General features: G+C 36.6%; 1 protein-coding gene across 1 annotated transcript in view; it reads right to left on the reverse strand.

Annotated features, from left to right (window-relative positions):
- The window catches only part of AGO3 (argonaute RISC catalytic component 3), a 97,169-nt gene that overhangs the window by 10,794 nt on the left and 60,559 nt on the right, over positions 1 to 25,816 (reverse strand). Inside the window, exons 6-14 of the mRNA XM_036746627.1 lie at positions 20,453 to 20,587; positions 17,380 to 17,467; positions 17,081 to 17,228; positions 16,050 to 16,169; positions 6,628 to 6,750; positions 5,966 to 6,099; positions 4,870 to 5,054; positions 4,075 to 4,234; positions 1,993 to 2,083 (exon numbers count right to left, since the gene is read on the reverse strand). Of these exons, the coding sequence (XP_036602522.1) occupies positions 1,993 to 2,083; positions 4,075 to 4,234; positions 4,870 to 5,054; positions 5,966 to 6,099; positions 6,628 to 6,750; positions 16,050 to 16,169; positions 17,081 to 17,228; positions 17,380 to 17,467; positions 20,453 to 20,587 (1,184 nt within the window). The remainder of the gene's footprint in view (positions 1 to 1,992; positions 2,084 to 4,074; positions 4,235 to 4,869; positions 5,055 to 5,965; positions 6,100 to 6,627; positions 6,751 to 16,049; positions 16,170 to 17,080; positions 17,229 to 17,379; positions 17,468 to 20,452; positions 20,588 to 25,816) is intronic.

Below are 25,816 nucleotides of genomic sequence, written 5' to 3' on the forward strand. Positions count from 1 at the left end.
TCAAGTAGATGACATTTTAAAGTCATTGTTTGATGTAAAGAAAGATCCAAATGAATGATACCCGTCTAGAGCAGGGCTGTCCAAAATGCACCCCGCCCCCTGCGATTTATGCAGACCGCCTACAAGCATAGAAATTTACATAAATGCTTTAATTAACCAAAGCCAAGCTACCGTAGAGCTCTCACTAAAATGGCAAATCAAAATATATTGTCTATTGTTTCAATAAAAACCTAAGGTTGGACAGCCCTGATCTAGAGAGTCAACTAAAACTGACCTCCATGCTGCAATCAAATATTCAAATGCTTTCCAACAAAAAAAGAGACAAAACAAAGTCATTAAAAGGTTAGTTAACTTTAAAACTAACAAACTTTTCATTTTTGAAATTATTAAGTACATACTAGTTAGATTTTTACAAAATAATGTACATTTTTGAAGTTTCTTGAATGTGGCCTTATTTGATTACGGCTAAATGTTAATGTGGCCTTCCAACATGAAAAGGTTCCCCACCCCTGAACTAGAAAAATGAACAAGCAGGCTTTCAATTATGGTTCTCTATAGAAAAGTACTTCTTGAGCCACACAACTAACAGAAGTGTAGAGAATATAATATCCTGCCAAATCCATTGTTTGTTGATTATGTAAAAAAAAACAGCCATAAAACCACATTCTAATTAGGAGAACAAAATGTAGTCTTTAAGGTTTTTTCCCAATTTATCTCTCACATGTATGTTAACAGCAAGACGATTCCATGCTAAATGCAGCCATGGAGATAACTCTGTTCAGTTATTGCTGATCATCAACATTAAGCAAGGCATCAAACAGGGAGACATGTTCACCAAAGGTGTTTGCAGAGTCATGGAAGGTGCCCTGGGCAAAGTCAAAACAGAGGAGGTATTCCCTGTTTACAGATGACATTATGTTGATTGTACTGAGCCCTGCCTTCTCAGAGATCCATAGTTACTCAAAAGAGATTGGCCTAGCCACCCACAAATGAAAAACAAGGTGGGTTGCCTAGGTTATGAGATCCAGCTCTATGAGCAACCCATTAGGTTAGTCCATCAGTATACATATCTTGGCCAGGGTACTATAGACAGATAATGAACTGAGCCTAGAATGTAATCCTTCCTAGAATGGAAGGAGGAGGTTGGGCTGGACAACATCTGGGAAATGACATAGCATTTTTAACGACCCCAAGCTGCTCAATGTTTCGAAATCCTATCTTGTGAATACCAATGTTCTTCTTGTAATGCTATATACCTGTAGATCATGGAACACCATGATCACAGAAGAATCACAACTGCAGGTGACCTAAGGGGCAATGTAGGTACAAGCAGGTTGGAGCATATTACTTGCACATGAGAAGTTAAAGACATCAAGGGATACATGATGAGAAAAACAGATGTACTAGAGATATAGTAAGAGTGAAGGATAACAGAAGAGCCAAAATGTAGAGCTGTCCATGAAATAGTAAATAAATCAGAGAAAGGTTTCTAGCATATTGAATACATCATCTATGAAGCTAATTTACAGAAAGATATTGACATGAATTACATAGGATGAATAGGCATAGATGGGTTGATTTATACTGTGAATCGAACACCCACATGGAGGAGATCATGGATCCAATGAAGTACTGAAGTATAAAGTTCTGTTTAACAGTAAAGAGATAGCTTCCTTCACTTTATCAAACAATTTAAAAACCATTAACTGAAAATCTAAAGCCTCTATAAAGGGATAACCGGAACACAGTATAGAAATAAACAAGGTATATGCTAAAGTACTGTAAGTTAATTTCTGAAATTTATCAAGTCTACTTGTAAATCTAATGATATTTTAAGAATGTTGATAAGCTCATAAGCAGCAGAAAGGAACTCACCAAGCCAGTGGTATGAAATGGAGACTCACAGCTTCATACACATTCCTCCTTTTGTGTTCTACTTTGTATAAGTATTTAAGTTCAGAATAAAAAAAAAATTTAAAAGAATAAACTCACAGCAGCAATTGAAGGTTTCTTCCCATCGCCAGCAGGTGGATGAGTGACATCTGCTCCCAAAAAGATCACTGGTTGTTGGAACACAGAAGGTCTTTAAGATAAAATAAAAAAAGTGTGTGTGTGTGTGTGTGTGTGTGTGTGTGTGTGTGTGCTAGGCTACTACTAATTAGTTATAAGCTGCTTAGTTACAGATCTGCCCATTTAGAATGGGGGAAAACCCTACACAAGTGAAAAAAGCCTGTGAATAGTTTGCTTGGTAAGCCTGTTCTACTGAAAACTTTTATTTGCTTAATTCACATTTCCCTATCCCATAGTAATATTTTAAAAATGTAACTTTAAGTCATACGAATGATCTCAAGTCCACATTCTGACAGTAGTAATAAGAAGAAGCATTATAGTTACCCTTGAAGACACTGACAAAAGACTAGGGAACTACCCCAACTATTCCCAAGTTCCCTTAAATAACTTTTTACAGATATAAGATGTACCAATTTATCTAAGTATCTTTTGAATCTTTTAATATTTTCACTACCTACTACCTTTTGTAGTACAATCCTAAAGTTTATGTAAAAAAAAATGCTACAAAGAATTTAATCCAACTTCCTCTCTCTACATTTGAGGAAACTGTTACCCAAAGAGGACTGATTTGTTTAAAGTCACATGGTTAGTGAGCAGCCAGAACTAGAAGTCACATCTTCTAGCTTCTAGTCTACTACATTCCACTCCTTCCCCTCCCTACTCCAGATTCTCTTTAGTTATTCTGAAACTGAGAACTAAGGACTTCATTAGTTCAAATATTCCTAAAATTTGTTAAAACACATCTACATTCACCATATCCATATCTTATGATTTTATGCACACTTATTCAAGATCTAGCTCAAGCTTTCTCTTTTGTATTTTGCTACAATGTTTTTTATTCTGTTGCATCTACAATATACACATTCATACACATATATATGCATGCACATGCGCGCGCGCACACACACGTTGTCCATGTCTCCTCTGACAGAATGCTTTCCTTTTTTGTCTTTGTACCTCCAACACCAAGCACAGGACCTGGAATGTAGCAGGCATGTATGAAATGTTTACGACAGCTAAGTGGCACAGTGGATAGAGTTCTGGGCCTGGAGTCAGGAAGTCTCTTCTTCCTGAGTTCAAATCTGACAAACTTATTATCTGTGTGACCCTGTGCAAGTCATTTTGCCTCAGTTTCCTCATCTGTAAAATGAACTTGAGAAACAAATGGCAAACCACTCCAGGATCTTTGCCAAGAAAACCCCAAATGGTGTCATGGAGAGTCAGACATGACTAAAAACAACTGAAGAATGACAAAGAAATGCTTGTTGATAGTCTTCTGTATCTGTCCTGTGCTTTCTAGTCTCCATGCTTTAGCTCTGTTCCCTCTGCCTGGAATAGTTTATTTTGTACTCTAAGAAAATAAAATAACCATACAAGTTTAAAACAATTACGTTTGTATGTTTATGTTTCATCCCATGAAGCTGGTAATGTAAATAGTATCAACATTTTTACAAATAAGTAGAAGGAGACTCAGATTAAATATTTAGTCCCAAGTCATACAGCTTTAGTGTCCATATGAACCAGATCTCCTGACTCCAAATTCAGCTTTTCCCACTACCACATCCTGCCTCACTAAAAGACTGGATTTAAATTCCATACTTCTGGAATATAGAGGGCTGTGGCTGTGCCATTCTCTTCATACAGCACTAGAACATGGATGTATTGACTCTGTCACTTGAAAAATACTTTTTGAGGATCACAACTACTTAACCTTCCAAAAAAAGTATAATACAATTTGTTTTCCTAATAGTTTATGGTAAGATACTTGTTGCAAGGGTTCTTCTTTGGTATTCAAGATGAACTCGAAGCAAAAGTTCATAAGGATTTTGATAAAAAATTTTGATGAAACTTTAAATATTACAAAGGATGAATGAATCCCTGTATTAATGGGGATACTTGCAGAACTAAAAGTTTTTTCTCCAAGAACTATCTTTGATAGGTTATGGCAATGCAAAACCAAATGGAGTCATTTATAGAATTATATTTATTATTAGATTATCTTACCTTTGATGAGGTACAAGGATATTATTGATTCCTCCTAATTTAACATTAATCTTTAGGCACAGGTTTGAGAGGGTTTGAGGAGATGTTTTTATAACATTCTTCACTTGAACACACTGGGTAGCCATCCCCAAAAGTGTGTCTCCTACTCTCTTCACTTCCGCTGAAGAGCAAATACACATATCTCATTAGGAAAAAGCAAAAGTATAACCTTGAAATCAAGCTGGCTATATACTACTAACACATCACAATTTTACTTGTTTAAATTTAAAACAAAATAACAGATTGATTTTAGGGTTGTCTCTAGCACTTAGTTATATTTAAAGAAAAAAACCTGAAGATCAGTCAGTCAATAAAATTTATTAAGAACCTACTATGTGCCAAGCAGTGTCCTAAGTGCTGGGATACAAAGAAAGGCAGTTCCCACTCCTAATCTAATGGGGGAGACAACATGCAAACAACTATGCACAAACAAGTTATATATAGGATAAATAGGAAATAATTAACAGGGGAAAGGTACTAGAATTAAGAGGGATTATGAAAGGCTTCCTGGAGAAGGTAGCATGAAGAAGGCCAGGAGGTAGATAAGAGGATGGATAGAACTCCATGGATGGAGGATGGACGGTAAAAACTCCCTGAGTCGGGAGACACAGTTATCTTGTGAGAAGAGCAGCAAGGAGGCCAGTGTCACTGGACCACAGAGTACATAGTAGAATATAAGGAGACAGGAAAGGTGAAGGAGAGACTAGATTAAATAACATAACTGAATAAAAACATGGTATTAAATTAATTTCTTACCATACACAGGTGTCTTCCCGGGCAGGATAACAATGATGAGCTGCAGTCCTGAGTAGGTGTTCTTGAGATGCCGGAACATGGGCTCCACGCTGTCTGCACCCTGAGCGTATTTGCAGAAACAAGGCTGGCCCTGGATGGGCATCCCTGCATCCTTGGAAATCTTACGGAGCTGGTCGGTGAAACCCCTTCAGAGAAAGACCTTTGAATGTATTAATTTATCTAGGAACAACATGACATATCACGTAAAAGTGCAATGCATAAGAAAAGTAAAGTGAATCAGACCACTATGCCTTCAATAAGAAAAGTTAGAACAAGTAACCATTTGAAAATGAAGATAAGTAGCAAAACATCTTGGCTTTAAAGGAATACAGGATTGTATAACAGTACAAAAAAAGTTATTTTTGCATTTATACTTCATTTGCATTTTTGCATATTAATGATTTTTCTGAGCTCAATAAAGTAAGGTGTACTTTAACCCACTTCAAAAGAACATGGGAAAACTCAGATGAAAAATAGATTTAAGTGTTTAACTTAAAATAAATGTGTATTTATTGGAGGTTTAAATCAGTTGGACCAAAATAGAAAAGGTCCCCAGTCAAGAACTTTGTCCTTCCTTAAACATGGGTCAATAACAATGACTAGGAACAGAAGACAGGTTTTAAAAAACAAAACACCACAAAACTTTGTTTTTGGTTTAACAAAAAAAGTTTAACAATTTTGATAAACAGGAGGAGGGTGAACTTGAATGGTGGCTATATGGCAAAATATGGTAAGATTTCCAGTTAAACCAAGAGATACAGAAAAAGCCACAGTAAGAATTCACAAAAATAAAACTGGAGGTGTTTTCTCTCATCAATTTTGACTGATACCAGCTATCCAAGGAATCTTTTAGAAATGATCATTTAAGTCTTTAAGATGTGCTGGTCAATCAAGACTGACAGATTATCACTGATTTCAAAGAATAATCAGATTACTATACACAGTAATCAAGTATATTCAGTATTGAGAGAACAAGACAAAACTGGTAAATAAATGTAGCTAGAGATTTTAAAATCAAATTAAGACAAAAAGGCTTTAAGAAAGTAACATGTCTTACTTCAATATTTCTTCTCGGCACTGTCTCTGAGTGGCAAAACAGGCTATAGCCCACATTTTGATCTCAACACCTGTGTGGAACTGTTTCCCTCGCATGTCCCATACTCCATGGCTTGGAGTTGCTACAGTTCGATTCTAAAAAAAGACAAGATGAATTTGTTTCTTCTTCTTTTTGGGGGTGGGGAGGAGGCAGGGGAGAAAGCAGGGCAATTGGAGTTAAGTGACTTGCTCAAGGTCACACAGTTAGTAAGTAAGTCAAGTGTCTGAGGCCGAATTTGAACTCAGGTCCTCCTAACTCCAGGGCCAGTGCTCTACTCACTGCGCCACCTAGCTGCCCCTAAGAAGAATTTGTACTAAGCCCAAAGGGTAGTAAGAACACCTATAATCTATTTAAATGATGCACCATTTGATGAAAACAGGAACTTTTCACCTTATGTCAAGAAATGACTGGTTTCTCTTTTCTGACCCTAAATAGAAAGTAGAGTCACAGCAAAACAATCTAAATGAAAGCTATTAACAATTGTGTTTTAAAACTATCTACTATCACTTTAAACAAAGAAGAGCTAGGAAAAGAGTTAAAATTCCACTTCAACTAAGCTATCTTTCTGTTCTACCCTTGATAAATGAAATATGAGTGAAGAAGAGAAAAGGGAGGGCTTTTACCCGTCCTCCATACTGCAGCATAGGAGCGGGGAGTACACGTCCTGTTACACGAGCCATTTCATCCCGAACTTTAAACTGAAACTCCTGAACAAATGGATCAGCATCATAATTTGCACTTCTCACCTAAAGACAGAAGAAAAATTTGCAATTGTTAGGAAAGATGAATTTAATCACTTAATACTTAGAAACTTGTTATTCTTCAATTATGTTAAGCCCATGCTTAATGGGCCCATAAATGTCAAGGACCTAACAATTTTCACAAAATTTTACAATCTGAGATGACCAAAATGTCACATTGACATTAAGTTTATTTATTCACAAACCAAATATGGCCACTAAATTTTCGTAATGCTTCTTTTCTTAGTAAATTGAAGGATGTACTTCCAAAGAGGTATCTAAAAATGGTGAACAAATAAGTGGCTCTGCACCACCAGTTCTTTAATGACTCACTGGGTTAAATTTCCTGTCCTTCCTCTCACTTTTTTTATTACTAAAAAAATTTCCTGTTTTTATGGTACATAAAAATACAAACTATGGATTATATGCACAGGTTTCTACATAATGACATTTACTGACAAGGCATGAAATTTTACTGCAATCACAGAAAATAAAAGATATGGCAGTCATAATCTAGTGTGAAACTGGACCTTCTCACACCTGTATCATGTTGCAATAATTAAGTGTCCTCCGCAGTAAAGAAAAAAATAAAATTAGGAAAATCAAACTGGCTTGATAAACCTATAAAGATAAAAACTGAGGAAAGGATTATTTAATAACAGTACTTGGGAAAACTGTTCAGCAACTTGGTTGAAAAAGATTTAATCCTTATGTTTAAAGTATATACTTCAGTAAATTCCAGCTAGAGGAAAGACTTAAGAACATGAAAAAAATTAAAAGATGGAATAAAAAATGGAATATATTTATCTCAATTGTGGAGGAAAAATTTTCCTATTACTATTCAACAAAAAGAGGGAATTAAGAAAATGTAGATAAACTCAACTACATTAAAATGAAAAATTTATGTACAACAAAATATAGTTGCAACAACAACAAAAAGACAGCTTGGGAATCTATGGTAAACAGGACACATAAAAAGCTAAGATAAAAAATAGATCAAGGAACTCTTTAAAAAATTATAAAGGTAACTCCTAGTGAATAATGGATAAAGGCTCAAAATATATGGATAATTTATTAAAGAAATACAAAATGCTTACCCATTTGCAAACATATTCAATGTCACTAATTATGAAAGAGACATACAGTAAGCCAACTCTGAAGTATTCCCATTCAATTAATGAAACAAATGACTAAACTCAGTAATGGCAGGGCATGGAGAAACAGGTACCTCTGTTCACTACTATAATTTTAAAACTTGCAGAATCTTTCTGTAGAACAATTTGACAGTAGAGTAACAGTTATAAAACAATCATATCCTCTGACCCAACAATTACACTATTGCAAAGATAACCTGAAAATATTAGGCATTCTTGATATTGCTTCAGATTTTTCATAGCAACAATGCACATAACTGCAAAAAACCCAAGAGAGCAATGTCAGCGTCTAATGGGGGAATGGCAGGGGTCGGGCAGAGGCTGTCTCTTTCAACTGCACCACGTTCTTTTTCATTACCAGGATCTAACAGAATGGTAATAGTAGTAGTTCTACTGCAGGCACCACTCACTATCCTTCTTATTACCCACTAGATTACACTAGATTATAACTTCTTTGCAGCCTCAGCACACTCTCTTATTCTTTCCTTTCCCTCACTTTCCATATTCAGGTGCAAAGTCTTATGGTCTCCACCCCTACAGTGTCTCTCGTATCTACCTCCTGTCTCTCCTTCCACAACTCTTGCCTTCAACAGTCTTGACTTTTGTCCCCGTGCTTCTATTTCCCCCCTTTGCTAATCCATTCTCCACATTACAGCCAAAATGAGATTTTTAAAGCAGAAGTCTGACCTTCTTGATATTCTTTTGCTCAAAAAGCTCCCAAATGCCTCTGTTTAACATTTAAAGTCATTCATAGGAGACAGAGCCAAGATGGTGGTATAGAGGAAGCAACCCAGCTGAACTCTCCCAATATTCCCTGCCAAACAATTTTAAAATAACATGTCAAATCAAATTCTAGAGCAGTAGAGCCAATAAAAGGTCAGGGAAGGTGATATATTTTTCCAGCCTAAGACTTATGAGGTTGGCAGAAGAGGTCTGTGACACTGGGGTAGGGACCAAGCCTGGAGCACATGTGGTGTGGCGACACCAGTGGTGGGCCTTGGAGGCAAGCTCTCCGTCCAGAGGTGGTAAGTGAATTGGACGACTGGTCATAAATTCCAGGGGACCATGAGCTGGCAGTGGGTGCAGTACCCCAATGGATTGCCTAAATGATGTTCTGAGTCACAATTCCAGGGTGGAGTAGAGTACTAGTGCTTGGGGCTGCATGGGAACAGGGGTCCTTCTGGGTAAAGACCAGAGCTCAGACCAGAAGAGCAGTGACCACATCTCTCCTTGGATCTTATCACCCTGAAAGCACCAAAAACTTCCAAACCCCCAGAACTTGCAGCAAAAATAGCAGCTTGGAATAGTGCCTTCCAAACCCCAGGTGAGCAGAACTCAACTTTAACATAGAGTTAAATGTCAACAAATAGGCTGAAAAAAAAAAAGAGACAACAACAACAACAAAATCCAAACATAAAAAGCTACAATGGTGACAGGGAAGATCAAGAACAAACTCAGAAGAAGACAACAATGTTAAAAAAAAAAAAAGCCACAAGCAAAAACACCAAAGAAAAATGCAAATTAGAAACAAGCCCAACAAGAATTTCTGGAAGCACTAAAGAAAGAAAAGAATGGTAAAGGAAAAATTGGAAAAAGAAATGAAAGTGATGCAAGAAAATTATGAAAGAGGAATAACAACTTTGTAAAAGAGGCATAAAAATGCTGATGAAAAGAACATCTTAAAAAACCAAAACTGGCAAATTGGTAATAGAGGTATAAAAATTCACTGAAGAAAAGAACTCTTTAGAAAGCAGAAGTAGCCAAATGGAAAAACAGGTACAAGGCTTCACTGAAGAAAATTATTCCTTCAAAATCAGAATTGGGAAAGTGGAAGTTAATGACTCCATGAAACATCAAGAAACAAAGTCAAAAGAATGAAAAAATAGGAGAAAATGTGAAATATGTCACTGGAAAATAAATTGAGAAATAATTCAAGAATTACTGGAATATATGAAAGCCATAATTAAAAAAAAAGAGCCTAGACACTGTTTCAATTAATTATCAAGTAAAACTATCCCATTATCTTAGAACCTGAAGGGAAAATAGAAAATGAAAGAATCCACTGATCACTTCCTGAAAGACGCCAAAACACAAACTCCCAGGAATATTATAGTCAAATTCCAGAGCTAACAAAGTCAAGGAGAAAAAACTGCAGCCAGAAAGAAACCATTCAGATACCATGAAGTCACGGTCAGGATGACACAAGATTTAGCAGCTTCCACATTAAAGAAGTGGAGGACTTGGAATATGATATTCTGGAAGGCAAAGGAGTTAGGATTAGACCTAATAATAACCAAACCAGAAAAAAAAAATGAGTATAATCCTTCAGGGGATAAAATTGCCATTTAATAAAAGAGAGGACTCTCAAGTGATCCTGATGAAAAGACCAGAAAAATCTCATATTTAAACACAAGACTCAAAAGAAGCATAAAAAGGCAAATATTAAAGAGAAATCATAAGGGACTTAATTAGGTTAAACTGTTTATGTGCCTAAATGGGAAGATGATACATGTAATTCCTAGGAACATTAACATTATTAGTGTAGTGAGAAGGGAATCTACATAAATAGAGGGCACGTGTGTGAGCTGAATTATGTTGGGATTATTTCTCCAAAAAATGAAGGGGTAAGAAAGAGGCATACACGTGGAGAAGGGTCAAGGAAGAGGAAGAATGGGGAAAATTATCTCACATAAAACAGGTGCTCAAGGAAGAGCTTTTACAGTGGAGGGGAAAATAGGGTGAAGGATGGTGGGCAACACTTGAACTTCACTCTAATCTGAATTGGTTCAACGATGGAAGAAAACACACACACACACACATACACACACACACACCCTTAATTGTGTAGGACATCTATCTTACCCAGCATGGAAGTAAGAGCAGAAGGGGATAAGAAAAGGGAGGAGTGCAGATTAAGGGAGGCAGTGGTCAGAAGCAAAATAGACTTTTGAGGAGGGACAGAGCAAAACAAAAGAGAAAAGCATAAACAGAAAAAAATAGGATGGAGGGAAATACATAGTTAGCAATGTTAACTGTGAATGTGAATTGTAAATGAATTCACCCATAAAATAGAGGTGAATAGCAGAATGGATTAGAAACCAGAACCCAACAATATGCTATATACAAGAAACATACTTGAAACAGAAAGACACACACAGGGTTAAAATAAAAGGCTGGAGAAGAATCTATTATGTTTCAGCTAAGGTTAAAAAAAAAGGCAGGGGTAGCAATCATGATCTCAGACAAAGCAAAAGCAAAAACAGACCCAATTAAAAGAGATAATCAGGGAAATTACATTTTGCTGAAAGGTATCATAGACAGTGAAGTAATATCAGTTACATATAGGTGTATGTATACAGATAGATGTGTGTATGTGTGCATATATGCATATATGTATTTGTATATCTATATCTATGTCGATGTATATGTATAAAATGGCATAGCTTCCAAAGTTTTAAAGGAAAAGTTAAATGAGTTACTGAAGGAAATAAATAGCAAAACTTCAACTTCAACTTTCCCCTCTTAGAGCTAGATAAATCTAACCATAAACTAATTAAGAAGTTAAGGAGATGAATAGAATTTTGGAAAGTTAGATATGATCAACCTCTGGAAAAGACTGAGTGGGAATAGAAAGAAATATACCTTTTTCACAGTTGTATAAGGCACCTTCACAAAAACTGACCATGGCATAAAAACCTCACAAACAAATGCAGAAAAACAGAAATGTTAAATGCACCCCTTTCAGACCATAATGAAAAAAACATTCAATAAACAGCCCTCAAAGCACAGATTAAAAATTAATTGGAAACTAAATAACCTAATCCTAAGGAATGAGCAGGTCAAAGAATAAATCATAGAAACAATCAGTAATTTCAATAAAGATAATGACAACAATGGAAAAACACACCAAAATTTGTGGGATACAATCAAAACAGTACTCAACGGAAAATTTACATCTCTAAACACATTTTATATCAACAAAAAAGGGAAAGAGCAGATCAGTAAATTGGGTATGCAATTAAAAAAAACTAGAAAAAAACAAATTGAAGAGGAAATTAAAGCAATCATAAGGAGCTACTTTGCTCAATTACATACCAATAACTCTGAAAATCTAAGTAAAATGGATGAATATTTACAAAAATATAAGTTGCTCAGATAAACAGAAGAAATAGAATACTTAAAATAATCCTATCGTATAAAAAGAAATTGAACAAGCCATCAATGAGATCCCTAAGAAAAAATCACCAGGACTAGAAGGATATACAAGTGAATTCTACAATATATTTAAAGAACAATTAATTCCAACACTATAGAAACTATTTAGAAAAACAGGCAAAGGAGTCCTAGAAAATGTATTTCATGACATGAATATGGTTTTGATACCTAAACCAGGAAGACAAAAAACGGAAAAAATTATAGACCAATTTCCCTACTGAATACTGATGCAAAAATTTTAAATAAAACCACTAGCAAGGGGATTACAACAATATATTACAAAGATCATACACTATGACCAGGTGGGATTTATAGCAGGAATGCAGGGCTGGTTCAATATTAGGAAAACTATAAGCATAACTGACCACATCGATAATAAGACCAACAAAAATCATATGATTAACTTCAATAAATGCAGAAAAAGCCTTTTGACAAAATGCAACACTCATTCTCATTAAAAACATCAGGAAGCATAGAGTTAATTGAAGTTTTCCTTAAAATAACAAATAGTATCTATCTAAAACCAAGACCAAGAATTATCTTTAAATTAGAAGCCTTCCCAATAAGATCAGGAGTGGAGCAAGATTGTCCATTATCACCACTATTATTTACTATTGCACTAGAAATGCTAGCAATAGCAATAAGAGAAGAGAAAGACATTGAAGGAATTAGAATAAGCCATAAGGAATCAAAACTCTCACTCTTTACAGACAGCATAATTGTATCCTTAGAGAATCCTAGTGATAAACTAAAAAACTAGTTGAAATAATTAACAATTTTAGAAAGTTGAGAAAATAAAATAAACCCACATAAATAATCAGCATTTCTATATATTATCAACAAAGTCCAACAGGAATAGACAGAAAGAGAAATTCCATTTAAAATAACTGCTGTTACTAAAATTAACTGTTGTCAAAATAAGAAATTTTTGTGGTGGCAAAGAAATGGAAATTGAGGGAATGCCCATTAATTGGGGAATGGCTGAAGAAGTGGTAGATGAATGTAATGGAATACTCTTATGCTATAAGAAATGGTGGGCAGGCAGATTTCAGAAAAACCTGAAAAGACTTACATGAACTGATGCTAAGTGAAGTGAGCAGAACCGGGAGAACATTGTACACAGTAAAAACATTATGGGATGATCAACTATGACAGACTTAGCTCTTGTCAGAAATACAATGATCCAAGACAATTCCAAAAGATTCATGGTGGAAAATGCTATCTACATCCAGACAAAGAGCTATGGAGTCTGAATGCATATCAAAGCATATTATTTTCACTTCTTTTTGTTTTTTCCCTTTTGTTCTGTTTCTTTTTTCACAACATGACTAATGTGGAAATATGTTTACATCACACATGTATTGCTTGCCATCTTGGGGTGGAGGGGGAAGAAGGGAGAGGGAGGGGAAAAAAATCTGGAACTAAAAATCTTATAAAAAATTAATGTTAAAAAGTATCTTTACATGTAATTAGAAAAAAATAAAATACTATTTAAAAAATAACTGCAGACAAAATAAAATACTTGGGAGTCTACTTGCCAAGACAAACTGAGTACCGTGGTTACAAAACACTTTTCATACAAATAAAGACAGATCTAAATAACTAGAGAAATATTAATTGCTCATGGGTAGTCTAAGTCAATATAATAAAAATGCCAATTCTACCTAAATTAATTTACCTATCCATACCAAAGACTTATTTTATAGAGCTAGAAAAAAATAACAACAAAATTCATTTATAAGAACAAAAGGTCAAGAATATCCAGGGAATCAATGAAAAAAAAAATGAAGGAAGGCAGCCTAGCAGTACCAGATTTCAAACTATATTACAAAATGGTAATCATCAAAACAACCCGGCGCTGGCTAAGAAACAGGGTGGTGGGTCAGTAGAACAGATTAGGTAAGTAATACACAATAGCAAATGACCGTAGTTATCCAGTGTTTGATAACTCAAAGATCCAAATTTTTTCATCAAGAACTTACTATTTAACAAAAATTGCTGGGAAAACTGGAAAACAATTTGGCAGAAACTAGTTAAAGACCAACCTCTAACATGGTATACCAACATAAGGTTGAAATGGATACATGATTTAGCCATAAAGGGTGATACCATAAGTAAATTAGAGGAGCTTGGAAAATTTTACCTCTCAGATCTATGGATAAGGAAAGAATTATGACCAAACAAGAGATAGAAAGCATCATGGGAAATAAAAGGGCCGATTTCGATGACATTAAATTAAAAAGGTTTTGAACCAACAAAACCAATGCAGCTAAGATTAGAAGGAAAGCGGTAAACTGGGAAAAAAAAATTTTTGCAGCAAGTTTTTCTGATAAAGGCCTCATTTCTCAAATATATAGGGGACAGAGCCAAATTTCTAAAAATAAGAATTATCACCCAACTGATAAATGGTCAAAGGATATGAACAAGCAGTTTTCAGAAGAAGAAATCAAAACTTGATATAGTCAAATGGAAAAAAACGCTCTAAATCACTATTGATTAGAGAAATGCAAATTAAAACAACTCTTGACCACCTCATACCTATCAGATTGGCTAACATGACAAAAAGGAAAATGACAAATACTGAAGGGGATGCAGAAAAATAGGAACACTAATGCACTGTTGGTGAAGCTGTGAACTGGCCTAACTATTCTGGAAAACAATTTGGAACTATGCCTAAAGGGCTTTCTAACTCTGTTATCCCTTTGGCCCAGGAATACTACTACTAGGTCTGTAACCCAAAGAGATGAAAGGAAAAGGAAAAGGACCCATATGTACAAAGATTTTTATAGCAGCTCTTTTTATAGTGGCAAAGAACTGGAAACTTAGGGAATGACCATCAATTGAGGAATGGCTGAATAAGTTGTGGTATGTGATTATGATGGAATACTATTGTGTTATAAGAAATGATCAGGATAGTTTCAGGAAAACCTCTGAAGACTTAAGAATTGATGCAAAATGAAATGAGCAGAACCAGGAAAACACTGTACACAGTAATAGCTAAATTGTAGGGATGACCAACTATGAAAACTCAGCTACTCTGATCTCTGATCAAGACAATGATCTAAGACAATTTCAAACAACCCAAGAAGAAAAATGCTATTCACCACTAGAACAAAAACTAGATTGTCTGAATGCAGATTGAAATATAATTTTTCACTTTATTTTTCTTGCCTCATTTTGCAACATGACAAATATGGAAATATGTTTTGCATATTTTCACATGTATAATTGATAACATAGTGCTTGCCTTCGCGATGGGGGGAGGTAGAGAATTTATAACAAAAAAAGGGGGGGCGCACTAAAAATAAATAATAATTTTGATATTGGGGGGGAAATCAATAAGTTCATTCACATTTAGGTTCCAGCCTACATTTCCAGGCTTACAACCCATTATTCTCCTTCACACATCCTATGGTCCAGTCAAACTGTCCTACTTGCTATTCATCTGAAGCAACATGCCATTTCCCATTTTAGTGCCTTGGCAAAGACTATCCCTCACCCTTGGAATGTACTCTATCTTCATTTCTACTCTGTAGAATTCCTTATTTCCTTTGAGGCTCAACAAATGTACCATCTCCTACCTGTTCCTCCCTGTGATTAGTGTCCTTCCACTCAGATATTAATTTGTATAAATTGTGTTCTTCTTGTATTCTCTCAATAAAATGCAAGCTCTTTGAAAGCATGGACTGTTTCACTTTTGTTGCAATATCCCTATCACCTGACATAGTAGAAGCTTAATAAATGTTTGCTTATTGGTTTCTAGAGCTAAAATGGAGATTGGGTTCTAATGCTCCTAAAGGCAAAGGAGAGCTATATAGAAGCAACTGGGGAAGTGGGGTGAAGGAAGAGTGCAAAGTGTGAAAAACTTGATTGGATGTGCATGGAGACTTCCCTTGTGACTTGTCTCAGTTTTTAAAGGGTTAATAAAAAACTAACCAATCTGCTAATTTCTTCTTGTCTATCAGGAGCAGATCTTGCAGTTGCCTTGATCATGGTGGATGTCTGATTGTCAGTCAGCTTCTTAATGCACCGTTGTCCTGCCACAATATTACAGACCTACAAAAGGGAATAAAGATTATGTTCTAGATGTCACTTGAGTTCTTAAGAAAACTAAAACCCCAAAACAAAAACACATCATTCCTTACATAATTTGGTGTGATGAATCTATTTCACAAACCTCTACTGAAGTATCTAGGTGGTACAGTGGATACAGTGCTATGTCTGGAGTCGGGAAGACTTGATTTCAAATCTGGCCTTGGATACTTACTAGCTGGATGACCCTGGGCAAGTCACTTAACCTCCATTTGCCTCAATTTCCTCATCTGTGAAATGGGGATAACAACAGCCTCTACCTCTCAGGATTGTTGTGAGGATCAAATGAGATAATATTTGTTAAATGCTTAGCACAGTGCCTGGCACTTAAAAAATGCTTATTCCTTCTTTCTCAAAGTTTACTTTAATGAATTTTTGAAAGTACCAGAGATTTTTTTTTCCACTTTTAAACAGGAACAGTTTGTGGAATTTAATTTATACCTTCACTTATTTATTAGAAGAAAGAGTAAAGGAAACTGTAAAAAATTTGAACACACTAGGGATATCTGTGATGGATCACAAAGTACATTAGCCTATTTACAAGTTCTAATAGTTCCCAAGGTGCAGCTAGGTGGCGCAGTGGATAGAGTGCCAGGCCTGGAATCAGGAAGACTCCTCTTTCTGAGTTCAAATCTGGCCTCAGACACTTACTAGCTATGTGACCATGGGCAGGTCACTTACCCTTCTTTGCCTCAGTTTCCTCATCTATCAAATGAGCTGGAGAATGAAATGGCAAACCACTCCAATAACTTTGCCAAGAAAACCCCAATGGGGTCAGAAAGAGTAGGACATAAGTAAAAAATGACTCAACAACAACAAAAACAAACAGTTCCCAAAGTTATGAATTATAAGCTATGACAAGCAGCTTTAATTACTTCCAGAGGCAGGTAAGTATGCTTCTGCTCCTGTCCCACTTGAAGACAGGGAAGGTGAGGATACTTCAGCTGGAGGTTGTACTTCTCTCTGAAATATTGTGCTACTGTCCTTTCTACAGTTTGGCCATTTTCTAACTGTAAAGGAAAGCTGGAAAACAGAGGAAGACTTTTAGAAATATCATGGAAAGTAAGATCATCAATTATCATCCTATTAAGAATGAGTAAAGCTCCCAATCCACTTAATGCTAGGACATTTCCTACACATTGTCTGTCCACTTACAAATACCAGCTTCTCTTACGTTTGATGACTGGCAGGTCTCCTTGTTACATTACAAACACGATATTTCCGCCTCATTGTTCCACAATGAGTCACTTCAACCTTCAGACCTGTACCCAACAACAAAAACTGGGGTTACAAACCGTTGCACATAAAATACATTTGCAACTGAACATATAAAACAATAGAAGAGCCTGTCTACTACCACCAGGCCTAAAGAGCCACTTCTGAACAGCTAAATAAAAATGTTTAGAGGACTAATTGGCAGTGAAATACTTTTAATCAACAAGATCCTAATTCTCATCATACCCAATGCAGTCCCCTTCAAAGGCTCTATACTTAAACAATGAAACTACTAAAATTCAATAACCCCTATAATTCATGGGACAAAGGTTACCATAAAAAACCAAACACCTATTGGTCATAAAATCCAGGTGTTTGAAAGTGAAACTGTGAGGGTGTAAACGACATTAAGATGACTGTTCTTCCCTTTGAAAATACAGAATGTTTGATAAGCCTGATTTACTAATGTTTGGACTAGAGACAAGAACTCCAGAAACCAGTGGAAGGAAGCTCTTAACAAGTTTACTGGGCAAGAGGTGACTTGAATAGGACTTCTGTATACAAGTAGAGCTGTTCTCTAAAGAGCTTTTTTATTCCTGGCTACTGGGGACAACAGACAACCTAAAAGATTTTGATTCAGTACTTTTTTGGTGATATACTTCTTAAAGACATATCAGAAAACTATTAACTGAGTCAATAAGGAGACAGAAAATTTTACTGTTAAGTCCCTGAGGTGACTATTTTTCTGTAGAATAATAAAGGCTAAGAAAATAAAATATGGTGAGAAATGTTACAAAAATATATACTAAAGGTGTGTGTATTGCATAGCAAAGTGTTAAGTGAGGAAAATATTTCAAATGATAAAGTACAAAAAGAATTGCCTAGTTGCCTGAATTATTTGAATAAATTGTGATTGATTCCTCTTAATTGGACAGTCATTTTCATTAATAAAGCTCTGCAAACATCCTAAATAAGTTTCAAACTCTTATTGCAACTACTATTTTTATTACATTATAAAGACAAATTTCCCTCAAGATTTCTGCTGTCCAACTATTAAAGATGACCAAATTAATCAATATTCCTATGTTTATTATTAGTATTATTATAAATACAAGAAAATACAAGAAAAAATTCAACTGGAAGCAAATTAATACCATGGAAAATGAGAGTTTGGGCTTCCACTTCATACCAATATGCCTGTCATCAGGGTTCTTTCTGGGAATAAACTGAAAATCAAATATATTTTCCATTTAAAGTGTATAGCATGGAAGACTTTGAAATTCCAAGTTTGACTTTCTAATCTTGGTATATAAACACACCAAGTTTTTATTATCTCTTCAAAACCGTCTTCCTGACATCAGGAAGGGAAGAAAAAACTCAACCTGTCAATGAGAAGTACTTAAATGCCATTATTTGGGAAACATAATATTAGCCAGTCACCAACCCCCACTTTCCCAAACATAAGACAAGAGAAGCTAAGTATTCAGATCATTGTCTAAAGGGTATAAAAAAAGCTGAGTTTTTAAAATGTGGCTAAATGTTTTGGTGCCCATTCCCCTCCCCACCACCTCCACCCAACCAAATGTTTGGTTGGCTTTAATCAAACAGTTAACCTATAAACTTGGCTTTACCTTCACTATAACATCAACTTTATAATGATTTCTAGTGATTTTTCAGTCATTTCTTTGGGCCCCTGAGCAGTTGAAGTTAAGCTCGATTCCATGCTCTTCGGGCAGCAGCTGAATCCTTGTTCTGTACATCTTGTATTTTCTGTGATAGAGTGGTGATGTGAGTTGATTGCATAGTTACCACAAAGTAATGTATGTGACTGTATGAGACTGAGGTGGTAACTAAGCAGCAACTCCATTGGAAACTAGGCATTTAGATGGTATCGTATTAATGGTTCTGCACTATCTTCTAGAAAATGCAAACTGTGCTGTTAATGCTAATCATGTAAAGACAATGGCATAGCAGAAAGATAAAATAAAGGCTTCTTGTTGTACACTTGAGCAGTATTTCTTAAGATAAAACTAAGATGCTTATTTTCAAAGCAGGAGAAATTTCCCTTCTAATCTTTCCTCTCTTGGTGACAGGCACAGTATTAATGGCTGTTAGGAAAGGAGACATCACTTCTCAGTACTATTTGACATTCTAAAACATTTATAGTGGACAGCTTGAATGGTCTACTCTAGCCCACTGAACCAAAACTCACATTCACCAAGAATAGTTTTTAAAAACATGACGTATCTGTTCTTGGGCATGGGCATTTTGCAAATTTATTATCAGTTACACTAAATGGAAGCAAGTAATAGGAAAATTAATTTGTTTAGCATCACTATTCCAAGTAACTGTATGCAGGTTTTTGCCACTGTGCTAAAACTGTTAAGATTTCCATGAATCAATGGCCAACTATGCGACCAACTCTAACTACCCTTAGTCCACACTATTCTAGGACAACATATGTTAAAAAGGATTGATCATCTCCACATTCTAAATGTTTTTAAATGAACAGAAAGTAGAGAGGATTTGACTGAGGTAATGTTTGACAGTTTATATTATATCATTTCACAGAAACTTAAGAAAGTCACTGTACTGAAACACCGTCAAAGATGAAGTACTCCAGCTTTGAAAATTAAACATACCTGGGAGATGAGCTTCCTGCTTTTAAGGGCATGGCAAAAGCTGGATCCCACCAACACTCCAACTTCCCCAGCTGGAGTAGGTCTGGTATCCAGTCAAAACACTAGCTAGTACAAATTTTATTTTGCATGATAATGGGTCACACTACTTTTAAAAAGCTCAGAAATTTTCATTATTTCTATTTCATTTATTGCACATGAAACAAAATAAAGCCCTACCAACGAAGATGCTGTAGATATGAAAGCACATGACAATTTGGGGAATATTCTTATTGGTGATGTGTGATACATGAAAAATTACTTGGATTATGAAACAAAATTTCAAAGAAAGCTGTAATCGCTCCATTTTTGGTCATTATATAGAAGCTATTCCAGACATCCTTGTTTACTCACCCTTTATCTCTTTGGTGAATTTTACCCGATGAGAATCAGTCAGAGGTCTTGGTTGTTCATCAATGTTATGAATGTCAAGGACTTCACACATGAACTGAATTACAGGTTGTGCTTTGTAGAAGGCAGTAGCAGAAACTATAAGGAGAAAAAATTTTAAGGGTCAAGGACTCTTCTATCATCTTGTAAGAGATGGGGGGAAGGGTTTTGTTTCCGCAGAGTTGAAGGTGTCCTTCTATCCCTCCCCAGCCCAGTTTTAGCAGAATGTAAGTCAGGTGACTCATTGGAACTACTTCCAGTCAGAGCTCTGATCTAGCAGAAACCAGGCCTTAGCTCGGTCAGGTGAAAGGTCACAGGCTTGTGCACATGATTAAACGAGCCATTTGAGGACAGCATGATGTAGGCAGTCAGGGGGTTGTATCTGGCCAGTGAAGAGCCTGGCGGGAGAAGTCAATAAAAGGAATGGCATCCATCTAAGTCCTTTGTACTCTCCTGTACACTGTTCAGGGGACATGCCCATTTATTCAGGCCGAATAAATGTAAAAACATAATTAAAACGCCCCCGCTTGGGTGGCATCCTTTCTCATGAGAAAGCAATAAAATTCCTTTCTACATTCTACCTTGAGAAGCCTCTGAATTTAATTTGGGGAAGGGTCACTGTCCCACACAATCTTTACCTTTTGTACAGAGTTCAAATGTTACTTAAAAGAAATATCAAGATCTAGCATTCATCAATAGCACATATAACAAAAGGTGCTAACATACCAATTTTAGGTTTGTTTTTAAAGCCCTATTCATGAAGCATGATCCTAACCTGATTAGTAGACAGCCACCTAAAACACTAAAGAATGAATCTTCTTTATACAATTCTTTTCAGCTTAAAATCACTTTAGCGAAGGTAACATCACACAGCATTACTTAGACCTATTTCATTGTACAGATAAGGAGACTGAGACTCAAAAAGGTTAAGTGATTTGTGCATGGTCACATGGGAAGCAAGTGGTAAAACTGGAATTCAAACAGACATTGTCTGGCTCTTCACCTGGTGCTCTTTCCATGATACTATACTAATTTTAAAAGTGAGTGAGGCAAACTGATACTAGTGGTACTGAATGAATTATTAATATTACTGATAATAAAATCTAGATGTAGATTTTTCTAACAAATCTGTGACAAGATTTTTTTGGTTGTCACTTTCTTTTTTCTCCTCAGAGAAAAGAAAAAAAAATCCAGCCAACTGAATAGGCTAATTATTATTATGCCTGCCTTTTGTTATCATCAAGCTCAAAGACTCATATGAATGAGGAAAATACATAAAAATGTTCAGAGAAAAGGCAAGAAATAGAGTGAATTTTAATTGTCCTGTCAACACAAAAAGACATGCTACAAGTTAGATCTGATGCAATTCTCCTAGTCCTGTTAGTCATATTATGCTTTTTTTTATTCAAAGTTTCTCCTTCTGGCTTTTCTCTAGGCTAGGTCATTGTTCTTCCATATAAAGGCAGGCACCTTAGAAGTAAAATCAAATTGTTTTATTCATAAGAAACTTGTAGAGGTCAAGGAAGAATTTAAATTAAATTAAAATTAAAATCAATGGGGGGCAGAGCCAAGATGGCAGCTGATAAGCAGGAACTAGTGTGAGCTCCGTACCGAGTCCCTCCAAAAACCTATAAAAAATGGCTCTGAACCAATTCTAGAACGGCAGAACCCACAAAACAGCAGAGGGAAGCAGGGCTCCAGCCCAGGACAGCCTGGATGGTCTCTGGGTGAGGTCTATCCCACACGGAGCTGGGAGCTGGGAACGGAGTGGAGCAGAGTCCAGCGTGGGCGGCGTGGACCATCCAGACCAGGAGCCAGGCAGAGGGGGCCCTAGCGCCCTGAATATGTGAGCTGCGGCAGTTACCAGACTCCTTAACCCCCAAACACCAAAGACTGCGGAGAAGGTTAGTGGGAAAAGCTGCAGGAGTGGAAGGAGTTCGCGGTTCGGCTTCCAGCCCCGGGGGCAGTGGAGGTGGGGCAGCTACAGCTGTTGTTACTTCCGGCTCCAGACCCACCTGGTGGGAGGAATTAAGTGTCGGATCAGAGCAGGAGTGCAACAGCCTGCTGAAGATGTAAGCCCAGTCCGGGTTGGGGGTTGGGTAAGGAGCAGTGCTGGTGCAGCAGAGCTGGCACCTCCCCGCCAAACGTGGAACATAGAACTCTCTAGTCTACAAGCAGTCATACCCCACTGAAAAACTCAAAGGTCAAGTTAGTTGGCTGGGAATATGGTCAGGCAGCAAAAATGCACCGAGATTCAGTCTCAGACTCTGGATTCTTTCTTTGCTGACAAAGAAGACCAAAACATACAGCCTAAAGAAGTCAATAAAGTGCAAGAGCCTACACCAACAGCCTCCAAGAAAAACATGAACTGGTCCCAGGCCATGGAAGAGCTCAAAAAGGAGTTGGAAAAGCAAGTTAGAGAAGTAGAGGAAAAATTGGGAAGAGAAATGAGAAGGATGCGAGAAAACCATGAAAAACAAGTCAATGACTTGCTAAAGGAGACTCAAAAAAATACCGAAAAATACACTGAAGAAAACAACACCTTAAAAAATAGACTAAGTCAAATGGAAAAAGAGCTCCAAAAAGCCAATGAGGAGAAGAATGCCTTGAAAGGCAGAATTAGCCAAATGGAAAAGGAGGTCCAAAAGACCACTGAAGAAAATACTACTTTAAAAATTAGACTGGAGCAAGTGGAAGCTAGTGATTTTATGAGAAATCAAGATATTATAAAACGGAACCAAAGGAATGAAAAAAATGGAAGATAATGTGAAATATCTCATTGGAAAAACCACTGACCTGGAAAATAGATTCAGGAGAGATAATTTAAAAATTATTGGACTACCTGAAAGCCATGATCAAAAAAAGAGCCTAGATATCATCTTTCAAGAAATTATCAAGGAGAACTGCCCTGATATTCTAGAGCCACAGGGCAAAATAGAAATTGAAAGAATCCATCGATCGCCTCCTCAAATAGATCCCAAAAAGAAATCTCCCAGGAATATTGTCGCCAAATTCCAGAGCTCCCAGATCAAGGAGAAAATACTGCAAGCAGCCAGAAAGAAACAATTTGAGTATTGTGGAAACCCAATCAGAATAACCCAAGATCTGGCAGCCTCTACATTAAGAGATCGAAGGGCTTGGAATGCGATATTCTGGAGGTCAATGGAGCTAGGATTAAAACCTAGAATCACCTACCCAGCAAAACTGAGTATCATGCTCCAAGGCAAAATATGGATTTTCAATAAAATAGAGGACTTTCAAGCTTTCTCAGTGAAAAGACCAGAACTGAATAGAAAATTTGACTTTCAAACACAAGAATCAAGAGAAGCATGAAAAGGTAATCAAGAAAAAGAACAAGAAAAAGAAATTGCAAGGGACTTACTAAAGGTGAACTGTTTTGTTGACATTCCTACATGGAAAGATGATGTGTATGATTCATGAGACCTCAGTATTAGGGTAGCTGAAGGGAATATGCATACATATATGTTTATGTATATATATGGGTGAATGTGTATGTATGTAAATATCTAATATATATATATCTATATATATATATATCTATATATATATACACACACACACACACACACACACAGAGAGGGAGAGGGAGAGGGAGAGAGAGAGAGAGAGAGAGAGAGAGAGAGAGAGAGAGAGAGAGAGAGAGAGAGCACGGACCAGGGTGAGTTGAAGATGAAGGGAAGATATCTAAAAGAAATAAAATGAAATTAAGGGATGAGAGAGCAACATACTGAGAGCGGGAGATAAGGAGAGATAGAATGGGATGGATTATCTCCCATAAAGGTGGCAAGAGGAAGCAGTTCTGTGGGAGGAGGGGAGAGGGCGGATGAGGGGGGAATGAGTGAACATTGCTCTCATCAGATTTGGCCTAAGGAGGCAATACCATACATACCCAATTGGGAATCTTACCCCACAGGAAAGAAGAGGGAAGAAGATAAAAAAAATGGGGGGGATGATGGAGGGGAGGGCAGATGGGGGTGGAGGTAGTCAAAAACAAACACTTTCGAAAGGGGACAGGGTCAAGGGAAAAAATTCAATAAAGCGGAATGGGTTGGGAAGGAGCAAAATATAGTTAGTCTTTCACAACATGAGTATTGTGGAAGGGTTATACATAATGATACACATACGGCCTATGTTGAATTGCTCGACTTCTTAGGGAGGGTGGGTGGGAAGGGAAGAGGGGAGAGAATTTGGAACTCAAAGTTTTAAAAACAGATATTCAAAAACAAACAAAAATGTTTTTGCATGCAACAAGAAAATAAGATACACAGGCAATGGGGCGTAAAAATTTATCTTGCCCTACCTACAAGAAAGGAAGGGAAAAGGGGATGGGAGGAGAGTGGGGTGACAGAGGGGAGCGCTGACTGGGGAACAGGGCAACCAGAATATATGCCATCTTGGAGTGGGGGGGAGGGTAGAAATGGGGAGAAAATTTGTAATCCAAACTCTTGTGAAAATCAATGCTGAAAACTAAATATGTTAAATAAACTTAAAAAAAAATTTAAAAAAAAAATTAAAATCAATGACCAAAATGATGCTCTCAAGAAGTGAAATTCACATCTTTTAAGCGCTCTACCTTTCAATCAATTGGTTACACCCTGCTAAATTCTAAGCACTATGGAGTTAAGGAGGATGTCTCCTTCCGCTCAGCTCACTTAGCAGTGCCTTGTCAATAACACACACTTATTGAATGGTTGTCAAAGAGATGCTGTCCTTGTTATGTCAGTAGTCTATATTAGAAAAAACAAATAAAACTATGTAAGATACATGCAATTAATAAAGGATTCAAAGTGAGTTTTTTTTAGCATTGTCCTTTCTAATACTACTGATTTATTTTTTTCAGAAATTACAGGAATTTTGTGTGAGTACACGTGTGTGAGAAAGAGACAGAGAGACAGACCTGCTTTTATATTTTCAAGCTATTCCTCAATTTTTGCTGCAATGTATTTCTAAAAACCATAGCATGAAGGAGGTATTCACAATGTTGACGAATTCTTCCCATAAGAATAATACTGTAACTGGAGTTTCATTCCTGATCAAAGAGTAAGACTTAAATAAAGCTATATCATAAAAGCAAAGATACAATTAAAAACTCTCATTTATTAAATACTTTATATACATTATCTCATTTGATCCTCACTACCACCCTGAGAGGTTGTAAAGGCAATCAGTGAATGGGAAGATCTTTCCTGCCCATTCACTGGGCTTCGGGGGTGGGGCTCTCAGGGTCCTGGTGGGGAGTGGCTAGGACTGGAGCCAGCAGGCGCTACAAAAAAGCAGGACTGACCCTCATGGAGACCGGAGAATGCT

Source organism: Trichosurus vulpecula, chromosome 2 (assembly GCF_011100635.1).
Source record: "Trichosurus vulpecula isolate mTriVul1 chromosome 2, mTriVul1.pri, whole genome shotgun sequence".
Taxonomy (NCBI): Eukaryota; Metazoa; Chordata; class Mammalia; order Diprotodontia; family Phalangeridae; genus Trichosurus; species Trichosurus vulpecula.